Raw genomic sequence first — 15,262 nt, 5'->3', positions numbered from 1 at the left:
ACGTTTTTTACGTAAAATAGGTCTCTTGGTAAAAATCGCTACGAGTAACGGTTCTCGAGATATTTGGAATTGAAATTATTAATACCTATCATCATTGACATAAATTAAACATGTTGACTAAATAGTTATTGACTGAAATACGTTTGAAGTGTTTTTGTGCCAAAAGTTTAACAGAAATTTTTTTATCATCGATTTTTCATAGAAAAATTTATAATTAATTTAAAAAAATAAAAATTTCCCAAATTTATTATTTCGGTCAAATAACTGTCTACTCAACGTTTTTATTTTTTTGGCAATAATGACATGTTTTAACTATTTTCACTCTAAATATCTTGAGAACGGTTGGATGTAGCGGTTTTTATCAAGAGACCTTTTTTACGTAAAAAAGGTACGGACAAAAAGTTATTACTCTTTAAATCTATTAAAACACACGTACAAATAGGAGCCATATTGACATCAAAATCGAATTTTTCATGTCAAAAAACTCCCAGATACCAACTTCCATCCAAATATTGACGTTACCTCAGAAATTATTTGGAAAAAATCGAAATAAAAATGAAACTTCTACACCACCATCTCTGAAACTAATCATTTTAGGACATACATTTATACTAGGAACTTTTTTACTTATTTTTTTCTGCAGAATATGCTGCCAAAGTTTCCGGAATACAGTTCGGACCACACTGTATATTAGAAGTTCTTTAATGTTGATATCTTTACTTGAGTTTTACACTACATGCATAAATTTCTAAACATATTGTTCAAATGGTATATTCTATATCTTGGATATAGGGGGATACCGGATAGTTAGATATCCAGACGATCTAAGTAAAACAGGTACTCAGGTCAAATAAATATTAAGTGCTATTTGGGAAGCAAGTTTGATTCCAAGAAAATAATGAGCAATATTACAAGAAAAATTGTTACTTTATACACTAATCTAGACTAAAACCTACGCAAGACACTACACAATCTTTATACTAAGGTCCGGGTCGAACTTCGAAAGCGTCTTTTTCACTCGCAACGAGGTTAACCGAACGTCGGGGTTGGCATGCCAACACTCCTGCATTATTTTCGACACGGCCAGGAGCACATCCTCCGTCTCCCAGCGCTGCGGAAGCTGCGGCCGCATCTTTTTCACGCACACCACTTGCATCATGTCCTCGAAGCTGGGGTCGCTGGGCACGCAGTCGTAGTACGGCACAGCGTAGTCGTCGATACACTTCAACTTATCCCCCGTGGCACACCTCCTGGACATCTCCCACAACACCAGACTAAAAGCGTACATGTCCGCCTTCTTGTGGGCTTCGAAGTCGTGCACGTTGATGGACTTATCAAGGAGTTCAGGCGCCATATACCGACGGGTACCGCTACGAACGTTCGGAGGTACGTCGATTTCTTTCGTGTCGCTGAGGTACTTGACGGCAAGACCGAAGTCGGCTATGCAGCACTCACCGTTGCGTTTGACGAGGATGTTTTTGCTCTTGATGTCACGGTGGGCTATGGCGGGTTTGCCTCGGGTGCTGAAGATTTCGGTGTGAAGATGGCACAGTCCGCTGGATATGCTCTTAGCCATGACCAAGAGGGAACTGGGGTCCAGGCAGTGATTCTGGAGGAAGTCGAACAGGGAACCGTTCTCGTGATAGTCCGTTATAAGCAGCATCTGGGTCCAACTTCCCGTTCCCTTGATATCCGCCGCTATAAATCCGAGAATATTTTCGTGACGCATCAGTACAGTCTGATATATCTCCGTCTCTCTGAACCAGCTCTGTTCTTCGGTGGTGAAAAACACTTTGACAGCTACATTCTCACCTCGCCACCTTCCTAACCATACTTCACCATACCGTCCCTTGCCCACGGAATCCACCATCTGGATCTGTTTCGAGATGGTTCTTTGTACTAATATGGGCAAACCGGAACCGGAACCACTGGATTGCTCGATTAAACTGGCCAAAGGTCCGTGGACCTCCATGTTGGGGTACTTCTCTGAATGGTAGTTTTTCGAATAAGCGTTATACTTGCTCTGCGCTTCCTTCTTTCGGTACTTCATGTAAACGAAGGCTATACAAAGTAGAAATATGGTTAGACAGAAAGTGACTGAGGTGAGGAGAACTATGAATGGCAAGCTGTCTTGTGGTCCGAAACTGGGTATGTCGGGTGTGGGACGGGGGGTGTACATGGGCGTCAGGTTCCTATTGCAGAAGTCCGAGTCGTCGCAGCACTGGATGGATTTGCTTTGGCTGTGGGGAACCAAATCTCCTTTGCACTGGAATAGAAAAACAACCTTATTAGAAGAGGTGGAAAATAGTATTTGTACATTTTAATAATATTATAATTTTCTTTTTTCTTTTGATGAGTTAAACCCAGGGTTGGCATGATTTAAATCAAATGATTTAAATCATGATTTAAATCGTGATTTAAATCAAGTGATTTTTTTAAATTTTAATCATGTGATTTAAATCAAAAAATTAATTTTATTGAAACTTTATAATAAATCAAAAAATAACTGTAAAAGTTATAAAAATGTATTCTAGAAAACTATCAAAAATATTTCTATAACAGATAATAAATCGAAAAATAATTGTAAATTTTATAAAACTATATAAAAATATCTATTCATCAATTTAAATGTTAAACCGATTTTTGAAGTAATTTCGTGTGAATCCATAAGACCGCTAAAAGCAGGAATTTATTTTAAAATTTATTTATAAGTGACAAAAATTCGCTTTTCGAATACATATCATTCGCAGACTAGTGCAGAACTAGGTTCTTCTGATATAGAGACTATATCTTCATTCCTGAAAATCTATAATCGTTGTCAGAAAATCTGTTGTTTTTTTTTTGAAACGGTGGTATGTTTCCAAATTCTTACAGACATTTTGATTTGCAGTAAGTACTTTACACTTTGAAATTAGATAATACTATTTTCATTCTCGACTTAAGACTATTTCCGAACAATAGTGTATTGTTTCATTAAGAGTAGAAATTATACTTTTTTTGACGATGCTGTACATTTGAAGGGCCATCGTAAGCTTTTCCGACGTTACAAGGAGGCACAAAAAGTACATTTTTACTCCGAATAACACTATTTTTTTAAAACATGACAAATAATTTTTTAATCAATTTCAAACATTCCAAATAATACAAACAGTAATCGAGAAACGATTTGTACACTCGTTGAATTTGACACCTAATATCAGTTTAATAATATATTTTTGTACTTTTGTGCTTAGGCGTAACAGTGCTTTACTTTTATGTCTATAGCCGTTAAAATGACAAAAATTAATACTTTTGAGACGTTTGAAAAAAAATCCTTTTGATCTGAAGCGAGCGACTTTTTTGCGGAATATATTGGTGACCGATGTGGAAAAATGACACGCCCCGTAGAATTGTTAATGTTATCGGTATCACTCAGAGTTATTAAGATTTAGCCATTTAGGATAGGACTTTAATTGGAAATAAGTCCTAGTCATTTGGAAATCCGATTTAAATATTGTTTTGAATTAAAATCAAAAAAATCTGATTTAAATAAAAAAAATCCGATTTAAATAAAAAAAAATCTGATTTTTTTTATTTCTTTTAAAAAAATCATGATTTTTTCCAACCCTGGTTAAACCAATCATAATAAAATATTTTTTTTTGTTAAAAAAAAACATTATCTTTTTTCACTATAACAATAAAAAAATGGTTCAATATTTATAAAAACATATTTATTTTTTCTGGAATGTATGCCTCAAAATATTTGCCTTAGCCTTGGGTTCTTTACCGGTTTTATATTGTTTAAACATATTTTGATCAAATGTTATTGCAAAATTCGATGGAGATATAACTTTATTTTTCACTACCTTATTTAAAACTGTCAACAATTTTGTGTGAAGATTTCTGGAATATTTATTGTGCGCCCATTTTTAAAATTGAAGAATAATGTATTAAAATATTGATTGATACAGCCAACATTTAGAATTAATATTTAAACTTTAAATACCATACAATCGAAAAAAAAACCGGCGTGATAAACGGCGGGGGAATGACAATCGATTATAATTTTGGCGAGGTCACGCCCTAGACGTCATTACTTGGCCCGTACTCTTCTTTATTTTTTAATAGCTCTTACTGTCAGTTGGCTTTAAGAAGTTTGTAATTTATTTTTATATTGAGTAAAAATCATTTTTAAAAAGTGTGGTTTAAAATTCGAGGAAAATTATTTTTTTTTGGAAATAGATCTGTGTGTCTGGAAATCTTGTTAATCCTTGTTTAATATTTCTATAATTAGTACTAATTTTTGAGAAATTTTATATTAATTTTTAGTAAATTACGTCTAGAGAATAATGACCTAGCCAAAATTATCATCGTTTGTCATTCCCAGTCATCTTTGACGCCGTTTTGATTCGATCAAAAAATATAACTATTTTAATAATACATTCTTATTTCAGTATTGTAATTACTTTTTGATGATATGCTTTTTGATTATTTGCATAATTTTATTGATTTGCTGACAAAAAAAAGTTGAAAAGTTGAAAAATCGAGTTGAAACTAACCTGCATAAGGGTTCCTTCATCCCCTGGAAGACATCCATACCGTCTGAGGGGAAATTCCTCCCCATCTTCATTGATCACCGCTTCGACATCGGTGAAGCACATGCCACCCCCTTTGATTTCGCAGGTTCCATTGGCAACATTGTTTGCACAGTGGCCTTCGCAATAGCACTTTCGCACTAAAAAAGAAAAAAAGAACAAAAATTAATAATAATATCACCAGAAAAAATAAAATATAATACATCATAGAGATCTTCTCACTAAGTTCAATTTTTATTTTAAATTTGTCAATTCCAATATGGGAAATTTCCAATTCATATTAGCAACAATCAACAACAAAAGAATAATGTGTAGATTTAATAAATTTCTCATGATAATTATAGGTTGGGCAGGTATTACTAAACAATGTTGTCGGTTGTTTAAAATTTCTGATAAGATACTAATATACTAAGCACATAACACACCTACTATAGGATAAAAAATAAAAACAAATATGTTTGCTATGGGATTCAAAATATATATTATTAATAATGTAATGAGTAGAGATACTATACAACACAACATACTTGGAATTTTTTAATAAAATAACATTTTAGATAAAATACCATCTTAGGAGTTATCTATACAAAGCATGCCATTTTTATGATGGTGTTAACCAGTCTTATTTTTTTATTAGAAAAATATATTACATACGATCAGCTTTTAGATTTTGAGTTAGAGAAATTACTACGATTTTTAGTTTTAGTCTTGTTGTTTTTATAAACTAATATATTTAAAAATGCTAAAAATAATATCTTATGATTTTAGGACTGAGCAGCACCAAAACGTTGATGTGATTTACAGAACAAGTACTCATCCTCTTCAACATCTGCTTTAAAACTGCATTGACGAGACATTTTGTAGTATATTTAGTAAGCCCAACAAAAAGTCTAGTAATACCACATAATACTTATCAAGGATTTTTTGTACATGTGCTTTAATATTTCGATGACCTAAGGTAAGTGAATTTGTATGGCTTGCGAGAATGTAATTGAAGATGTCTATTTTTTCTGAAATTAGAGATATTTCCTTGTAATTCCACATGGTTAAATACTGCCTTAACTTCTAAAAAGACCGCTAAATAATTTATTTTGTTATTTTCAATGATTTGCCTAAAGAGTACTTCTGTAAGATTGTTCAATTTGTACCAACACGGTTTAGGAAAGTAGCTGTAAGTATACCAAATGCTTCAAATGGATTTTGGAGGTGTAGCATTTGGTCTGTATGCTGATTTTAGATACAAAATGACATGATATTTATTAACAATTAAAGTCTGATGTAATTTTTTAAAAACACTCTAAAATTATCTTTGAGTATCAATATAAAAATCCTAGTGGTACGACTTCGGCAATCAGTTTCCTGAATACCATTTGCAAAGTTTTTGAAAAATGAATACTTATTTTGCATTAACGTTAATAAAAAAATGAAAACAAATAATTAAATATGTAAGAGATCAAACTAAATATTCGCAACAATCACAATCCTGCAGTCCGAAAAGTTTGGTACTTTTTTTAATTTTTGTGCCAAGCGGTACGCTTTAACAAGTAGTACAAGTAGTTGTAGAAAGTAGTATTACTAACCACCAACGGATAAAACAATCTGACAACGTCGCTGAAGATGTGGGCGTACCATCGAAGGCGGGTACGATTTTATAACGGTCACTGACGGACATTGTTCATTAACAGCAATCAATTAACCTACGGAGATGAAAGGATTATTGAACAATTCCGATATCCATAAAAAAAATACCTACGTATGTATATGTATGTATAATATTCACATAGATTTTTTTCCATCGAATAAATTATTGAAAGGAAAATAATAATGAAAAAAAACTTGTATGTTTTTATGATGCAAGAACGGCGCGATAGTTTCCAAAACAAAACGTACGTGATTCACAAACACAATAGATGAAGTTTTTCAATGCCCAGTGTGTTAAGTACACTTTAACGATAATGAGACTCTCGATAAATAGTAAAAACGGTTCAATGACTGGTGTATTGTATATTTTAGTGGTTTATTTTTAGTTGCGTAGTAAGTTCGATTTCATTCTCTAGCATTTCGAAAATAAATTTGGAATTTTTAGCGGTGCTGAAAATGTCCCAAACAAAAAACGCTTTTGGACAAACATAATCTATTCGTCGGGTCTCTCCTGCTTTTTAAATTCATTTTATGAAATATGAAATGAAAGTGGAGTACTGGGTGTTTCAGTCAATTGTAAATAGGTTAGATTATATCAGATTTTTCACTGCGACCTTTTCAGATCTATTGGGGTCCTCTTCTGATCTCTAAGATGCATTCCCTGGTCCCTATCCTTCTCAAAAAGTATAATAACTTGAAGACCGAACCTTCCATGTAGTTCTTTGTCAATGGGTCACTGCCTAATACAAAGCACCCAACATTTGCCATGCTGTCGCACTGATATAAACTATTTTCTGTCGTTTCTTCTACAGATTAACAAAATCTGTACATAGCTTCGTCCGTCAGTCACATCAGCTTTAGATGCATATGTATTAAAAAATTTACAATGCCCTGTTAGTAGACCCACTACAGCTTTGACAGTCTTCCTGTCTTTGAAAATCGACTAAAGAAACTTTGCAGTACCCGAATACGAAAACAGCAATAAGGTTTTGACGATGTCTTTGATTTGATGTCTAGGTAGAGGATGTGTCTCCTTAGAGAGGATATATAAGGAGATCGATTAAACCTAAACGATGCTGTTTGTAAATTAATAATAATAATAGCTCCCGTATATAGCGTTTAACGCCTTGGGAGTAGCAAGGTACAGCTTGCCATGCTAGAGCCGTTCGGTATACAAGGAAGGTAATGTGGCTAGCACTACGCTTCAACCGCCTATTATTACCTCAGGATTGTGAGTCCTAAGTACTCATTTAAGGCTGAGTCGACCTAGGTACCCAAACTATTTTTATTTCAATAAAAATAGTCGGCTGATGAAATGCCGGGTATAGGATTCGAACTCACTATCTTCAGATTGGTAGACGAGAGCCTGTACCTCTACGCCACCGGGCACCTTTGTAAATTAAACAGCAAATAAACAGCATTAAATAGCAAGAAAATAACAATGACTTGAATATTCTTCATGCCCAAGAAAAGAAAAACATTGACTCCCGTTTATTGGGATAGAGTAGGAAAAGACCACAGGATCTTTTGCTGAACGACTTCTTCCTGTGGAGCACACTCAAAACCGTCTTTATGGGCAGAGTAACGGACTGAAAACCACATCGCTGTGGAATGCTAAAGATTCTCCCATTAACAGTTTTATTTTAACATATTTATTGTGAGGCGTGAATTTCACAATCATTTGGGGTAGTGTTTGATTGTGAATGGGGAATTATGTAAACATTTTATTAATTAGTATAGTTTAGTAAAGTTCCTTTTGTTACAAATATTTCGATTATCTCATGAATTATTTTGGATGTATGTGGTATGGGCGAGGCCTGCAAGTGAACGAGTAATGAACAGCAAACAAGTCATATACCGCGAATACTATTCTCAGTTCAACTAATCATTTTGTAGATTTGTCATTCCAATTCAGAAAAAAATTAACCACCTTTTTCAAACCACAGAAATTCTTGTAAAACAAGAAAAAATGTGACATTGAATTTGACTAGCTTACTCGAGGCCGTATTATAAATTTTTAGTAATTTGAGATTTGGTAGATTTTTGCAAATAACTTCGCAAAAAAGTCTAATACAATTTTTGCATATCATCTGGCGAGATAATATTTGACCATTTCAAAATTTACATGGGATATCCTATGTCCCGCGTTCCGATGCACCACACGGTATAACCATTTTATTTTAGTCTTTTTTGATGAATCAAAAGATTCCCTTGAATTGAATTGAATAGAATGGATATAGAAAAATGGCGCAACTACTATGCAGAATTACTGACAGAAAACCGACCAGAATTCCAAGCAGTAGAAGATGAGAACAACCTTGCAGGCACTTTAATGATAAGCGAAAGAGAAGTACATCAAAGTCTCAAAAGAATGAAAAATGGACGGTCACCAGGTCCTGGTAATATTGTAGCCGAATTGTTAAAGTGTGGAACCCAAAGACTGCGCTGGCGTCTGGCAGAGCTATTTAACCAGTGCTGCCTGCAAAGTAAACTACCCCGAGAATGGCGAGTGGCTCCATAGTGTCCATCTTTAAAAAGGGAAATCGTAACGACCCCGCTTGTTATAGAGGCCTAAGCATTAACAGTTCGGTCAGCAGACTTTTTGGAAAGGTGCTACAGGGTAGGCTCAGGGACAGTATTGGTGACAAAATCTCGGAAGACCAAAGCGGATTCGCACCGGGGAAATCTTGCATAGATAACCTTTTTGTCCTGCAGCAGGTGATGGAAAAAAAGATAGCAGTAGATCAAGAAGTCCATCTAGCATTTATTGATTTTGAGCAAGCGTACGACTCTATTCCCCGCAGCAAGATATGGGAAGTCTTGAATATCTTAGAAGTAGATAGACCTTTGCTTAAGATAATAAAAGAGCTATATAAAGAAAATGAATCGTACGTTAAGTTATGACACAGGCTATCTAATCCAATTAACACCACAAAAGGGTTGCGACAAGGATGCAGCTTATCTCCTCTGATCTTCAACGCTTACGTCGAAGTAGCCCTAAGGGAATGGAAGACAAAATGTCAAGGTATGGGAATACCTATTGGGGACAACACACTATTTACCCTGAGCTTTGCAGACGATCAGGTCGTGATTGCGCAGGACTCATACGATCTAGAGTTCATGACTAAGAGGCTTTATCAAAAATACAACAAATGGGGACTTCAGGTTAGTCTAAAGAAGACCGAATACTTAGCTGTCAATTCCAACGCTTGTTTTGAAGTCTTCATTAATGATAACGTCCAGATTCAACAAGTAGACAAATTTAAATACCTGGGTGCTACTATCAACAACGAGGGTTTGGGCAAAGAAGAAATACAAACCCGAATTCAGAAGAGCAAACAAGTTATTGGATGTCTTAACAGCCTCTGGTGGGACCGAAACTTATCTGCATCAACTAAAAAGAGACTTGGAAGAACATTGGTGGAGTCAGTTCTTTGCTATGGTTTAGAGCTATGGACTCTGAGTGCAGACGCGAAGCGCAAAATCCAAGTTGTTGAAATGGACTACCTTAGAAGAAGTGCAGGTATATCTAGGATGGAAAAAAAGACAAACATCGAGGTCAGGCGTATCATGAATGCATCGGAGGAGACAGTACTGGATCGAATCGAAAAATCCAGCTTAAAATGGTTTGGACATGTTCTGCGTATGCCGGAGAACAGGTGGCCAAAAAGAGTTTTTCAATGGGCTCCCCAGGGCAGAAGAAAGAGAGGTAGACCTAGAAAATCCTGGAACGGAACGGTTACGGAAGCAATGGAAGCTCGTAACCTAGAAGCTGATGACGCTCTAAATCGAGATGTGTGGCGTAGGGTAACGGGAAGGCAGCAATAGGCTGTAGTTGGAAATGAGTATTAAATACTTAAACCAAATCCCGTTTATATTTATTTATATAAAAGATTCCCTTACTAATTTCAGTTTCTAAAACTTATATACATATGGGAATGTACGAGTATTTTGGGGTATCAAGGTCAAAGACGAAAGGTTAATAGAATTACAGTTATTTTTGTTGTAAGTCGTCGTAAACTTGGGGACTTTCGGCTAATACCTGGAACTAATTAAACAATGCCATCGTCCAAATTTAACGAACAAATCGTGATCTCTTCGACTCTTGGACATTATTCCCCGCCAGCCTTTTTGCTATCAATCGACCTAACTTCTCAATTAGCGGCCAGCTGTGTTCCGAGAAGAACGAACGCGTGCTATTCGTGACCGACGATTTTTTCATTTCGTTTTACGAATTCATCTCGCGAAAATATCTAATCGGCATGGAACGACCGAAAACGGAGCTGTATATGAATCGAAACAAAGGTGAAACTTTCGTTGTACGGTCGAAAGACAACAAGAAAAAAAAACTATAGCCAACGGTACGAACACGTGCGCGTAGAGAGCAAGAAGTCTTATTGTGAGTCACGCTATTGTTTTTTGAAAGGACTTGTTACTATAATGATTAGAGTTATACAGAGTCACAATTTCAAATGTAGCAAATCAGATATATTTTAGAAATTGAAAGGGGAACCAAAATTAAGGTTGGGTCTTACTGACTTATTCAGTGTTACTGAAAGATGGAAAACGGCACTTGTATTCACATGGTTCATTTTGCTAGGTGAATACATTCAATTGTTTTAGACATCTATCGTTGATCTCGTAAACATAAAATGTCTACAGAATTACAAGTTGTTCGAGAAGTGGGGACCAGGCAGCTGATATTCCGAAAAAAATAAACAGGTTGCTAGTGAAACTATATCGAAAAATTAGATTTAGAAGTCAACTCGCTATTATAGAAAATTTGACTGCAGAGATGATTTCATGCTGTCATCATTTGTGATAGTGATTTTTGAGTTATGTTTGAGAGATTTAGCGCTTGTGGCTCAAATCTATGGAGGAATGAAGATTGGCATCTTGTTTTGGCAATCTGTTTGCCAAGTTTGAATAGTTTTTACTACACTTAATAACCAGTGCAATGTTTCCGAAGAACTAAATCTGAATCAAAATACGTCAATAGTTTGAGATTATTTAGAGTTTTACTTTTATCTTATTATTTCCGTGAAACATATTTATCTCGACGACATGTGTGTGTCAGCTTTGGATCTGTCTGTATTTTGAGATATATTTGTCTTGATGACATCTATTTCAAGGTTACAGTTGGGGGTTGGAACTTTTGGTTCAAGTTTGGGTTTGGTTGGTATTACAACAGCAAAATAAAATACGAATTCACCACATTACACCAAAACATTTACTTTTGCATTGGACGCGCGTATCGCTGTCAACCATGTTAGCATCATCAGTAGATCACTCATCAATCTAGAACTCAGTTTTAATCATCATGAAACGCTCGTCCAGCGCAAAAGTAAGTATTTTGGTGTATTTTGCCATCTATATCAAGTTTAATTTCTTGAATAAATTGATGATGTAACGGTATAACCGTAATATAGGCGAAATATGCAAATTAATTTGAACAATACTGTCAACATGGGGTCTGATACCTAGGGCCTCAGTGTGATCTATAAGCAAAATTTTAAATAATTACACTGCAGAATTAAGTATTGTAAAGTCAGTTTCTGGAGTTCCTAATAATGTCACTGTTAATTTACGTTTTGACACAATATCCTAGATTTCCTACCTCTAAACTAAACCAATTGTAGAATGAATAATATAAAATAAGCTCCAAAAAGCCTAACAAATCCGCCAAATTTCAAATCAAATTCAAATGTGACAATGAAACGTCGAACAGAACTGTCAAAAATGTTCAAGATGTTGATTCCATCTCTAATGCGTGAACACATAGCTAGCATTATACTCCTTCCTTAATCTTTTTATTGAAAGGATCTAGGGATTATTTTTGGAGGGACCAAAAAAACGAAAACAAATCTTATTTATATTTTCTGTGGCGCCGCATTCCGGTTACGCTTATTTAATCCTTTTTCTGTTCGAACCTTGATTTTCAGATTAAACCCTCGACTCGTACCATATAAATTCCCACCTAAAAAAGAATAAATAGTACCTATGGTAATGTTCGTCTCGTTTTCTTCGGACCCGAACGGCGACGATAAAATCAAACGATTTTTTATTGTCCCCGGCTAACACGGAGCCCCACCAATTTGGACAGTCGATGAACTGAAAAGTCGTTTATTAGGGCCGGGCCTCGAACGTACCAGAGATGGCCCCCGACGATGGCATTCCGGTACGATCTTCGAGTTTCGAAAGACCTCGTCTAATTGGGGAGGGTTTCCTTAATTAGGCATTCTTGGTACCGCTAGCATTTATTTCTGGATTTTCAAAGGGATGCGATAATGTGAACTGACCAATAATAACACATTCTATATCTTTACCAATTATATATAGTTCTCTTTACCATAATTCCAACTACAGATCTGCAAGGCCAGCTTAAGTGACCCTCTAAACTGACTAGTTGGACGTTTTTTTTTATCTGCGCTAATAATAATATTTCTCATCCAATTTTTTGGCGCCTTGACAAAGCCATTATCATATTTCTCACAAACATGCTGCTAGATTGTAACCATGTAGAGAACACATTCAATGTCCCCTATATAAAGGAAGTTATTATCAGAAACCTACATACCAGAGCAAAAATCATTTGTGTATCCCCCTTTCTTGAGTTATAACTCATCATACAGTCTGGGGGCTTTAACAAAAGCCAGGATCTGAGATGGCTTCACAGAGGCTACTTCTCCATCTCCGATATCAGCCGGCCAAAGATTATGGCATGAATGGTTGTCGTCTCGGCGCAAGAACAGTTAACCTAATAGGACTGCTCATTCAGCCAAAAGTGTCCGCCAGGTGCATGCGAAAACTACTCGCTTTGTGACGTCATTGTAGCCCTTGTCATGGTTATTAGTCCTTATCCGGCAACCAATAATACACACACGTGCATTATTGGTTACCGAATTCAAAACGTTCATTATTTAGTTTATTTATTTAAACACCTTATATGTATGCAGTATAGAAAATTAACTGTATAAATCGTATTAAATACTCGGATAATGCATTTTTAAGAACAGCAGTTCCCAGCATCACCTTTTGCAAGCATTCTTTTTAGAGTACTTCCATATTTTGCTTTAAAATAATTAATAAACAAAATCGTGGGCACCTACTATGCACTTTGTCACAATCCACAACACAAAATGAACGTATTTATACACTCTATAGCTCTAAAAACTTTAAAGACACCCTTTTCACATTTAAAATTGTCAAAATAATTAACTCAACATTTTTCAGCTGTTATTTTTATAAGTTTACCATAGGCAACTAATAATACACACTATCATGACAAGGCCACGAAGGCTTTGACAAGGGCTACAATGACGTCACAACTGTCAGCTGAAGTGCGGGAAGAGGCGAACGTACGTCTTATGAGGATGAGCAATCCTATTAGTACCGTTCTTGGTCTCGGCGCACTAAGTCATGAGGTGTTCTGGTGTTTTCCCATTTTCCCCGCAGAATCTACATTCGTCGTTGTTTCTTAGCTTTAATCTACTAAGGTGTTCGTTGAGGAGACAGTGTCTTGTTAAAAAAACCGTCACAATCCGAAGATTGCTCTAACTTATATGAAGGACAATTTTTGATTTTTCTTGGACGTAAGTTTTGAGAGTAAAATGAGTATCTCCACAAATATAATAAGTAACACCCAAGACAGACTAAAAGCCAAAGAATGTCAGCCAATCGTGAAGATGCTGCATCTACATGCTGCTCTGTATCCTTTACTATAGTGAATAAGTGACAAAATAAAGAAGATTGAACAGAAAAACAAAATTATGACGTTTTTACGACTTGACAAACCCTAAAGAATGTTTTAAGGAAAACAAAACCTGAACGTAAAAAAGTCGTTGATTTTTATTTATAAATACTTTTATTTGTTTTTAGGTAATATTAATATTATTCTCGACAGCATTATCTCCTTAATCTCTTCATAATCAAAGCATTGACCATAGGGTAAAAACGAACAGCAAGGTCTCAGGCAGTTAAGGGTATTTATTATGAACCTGAAGATTGCCAAGCGAGGCCAAGGCACTTTTCAAGCTCACCGGAAGTGATCTTAGGCTCTTATAGGAGTCTTTACAGAAAGGTCCGACTATCGCCTATTTAAATTAGTTACAGAGGGTGAACAAATAGATTTATTTCTACTCAGCCTGCTTTTTGAAACAAAACGTTTTTAAATTTCGTTAGTGTACTCGTTAAAAATACTAAAAATATACAAATATTACTAAAAAATAAGGTTTATTAAATATCCTAAATCTGCATGTGTGAATGTCTTTCTTCACTGCTCTATTTGAAAATTTAGTCATTAAGGACACGTTTTTCGAACAATATTTACCTTTTATCGTTTCGGCATTTTTCCTTTAGCGATTATCAACCTCTTACTCACACCGAAACGTCAAATATTTTCTTAGCTAATATTGGCGGGATATTTATTTAACAAAAGGCGATCGCGACGTTGAAAAAATTGTTTTCTAACCTTCGTGCCACTCATGCTCGTCGTTCGAAAGCGCCAATTGTTTCTATTGTTTCTGAAAAATGCGAAAACTAAAATGAATTAATAGCCAGTTTAGTGTTTTAGACATAACATAAACGTATAGAGTTGTGCAAGGAAACAATAATGTTAAAATACGGATATTTCACTGTTTGTTCTAGGCGTTTGATTGTTTTCCAATGAATGACTTAAAACATCAACCTTTTCAATTTGTTTTATGCGTTGTTTGTTGTTTGTATTTCATGACATTTATGTCTTCAAAACACAAAATTACTATATTTATATTCAATAAATTTTGTGTCTAATAAAAAGTCTCTAAGTAGCCGTATATTATATTTGGTTCTCTGCTAAATACTAGCTGCTTAAGAATGAATCATACCATTTATCTATGTGTGTGATAGAAAGTAACAATAAAATCTATTGTTCACTATGAACACGTGTACAGAACTTTGCTAGATTTCATAGATAATTAAATAAATACATAATAATAGGGAGCGCAGTGTAGCAGAACATGTCGATATTGTCGATGTTCTCTTTCATAAAAATAACGCGTCTAGTTTAT

The 15,262-nt window shown here is 35.2% G+C and overlaps 1 protein-coding gene and 1 long non-coding RNA gene across 6 annotated transcripts in view; one reads left to right on the top strand and one right to left on the bottom strand.

Annotated features, from left to right (window-relative positions):
* The window catches only part of LOC115886485, a 57,364-nt gene that overhangs the window by 2,124 nt on the left and 39,978 nt on the right, over window positions 1-15,262 (top strand). Inside the window, exon 3 of the long non-coding RNA XR_004050900.1 lies at window positions 5,343-5,532. This is a non-coding gene — a long non-coding RNA (uncharacterized LOC115886485). The remainder of the gene's footprint in view (window positions 1-5,342; window positions 5,533-15,262) is intronic.
* LOC115886483 (bone morphogenetic protein receptor type-1B) overlaps window positions 571-15,262 on the bottom strand; it is a 233,300-nt gene continuing 218,608 nt past the window's right edge. For all 5 annotated transcript variants that reach the window (XM_030905654.1, XM_030905657.1, XM_030905655.1 and 2 more), the window contains 2 exons: window positions 4,539-4,714; window positions 571-2,266 (listed from right to left, as the gene is read on the bottom strand). In XM_030905654.1, coding sequence (XP_030761514.1) covers window positions 965-2,266; window positions 4,539-4,714 — 1,478 coding nt within the window. In that variant the 3' untranslated portion in view covers window positions 571-964. The remainder of the gene's footprint in view (window positions 2,267-4,538; window positions 4,715-15,262) is intronic.

Source organism: Sitophilus oryzae, unplaced genomic scaffold (genome assembly GCF_002938485.1).
Source record: "Sitophilus oryzae breed Bouriz unplaced genomic scaffold, Soryzae_2.0 scaffold_490_pilon_pilon, whole genome shotgun sequence".
Classification (NCBI taxonomy): Eukaryota; Metazoa; Arthropoda; class Insecta; order Coleoptera; family Curculionidae; genus Sitophilus; species Sitophilus oryzae.
The sequence above is the reverse complement of the archived record's forward strand: the minus strand, read 5'-3'. Positions and strand labels throughout refer to the sequence as shown.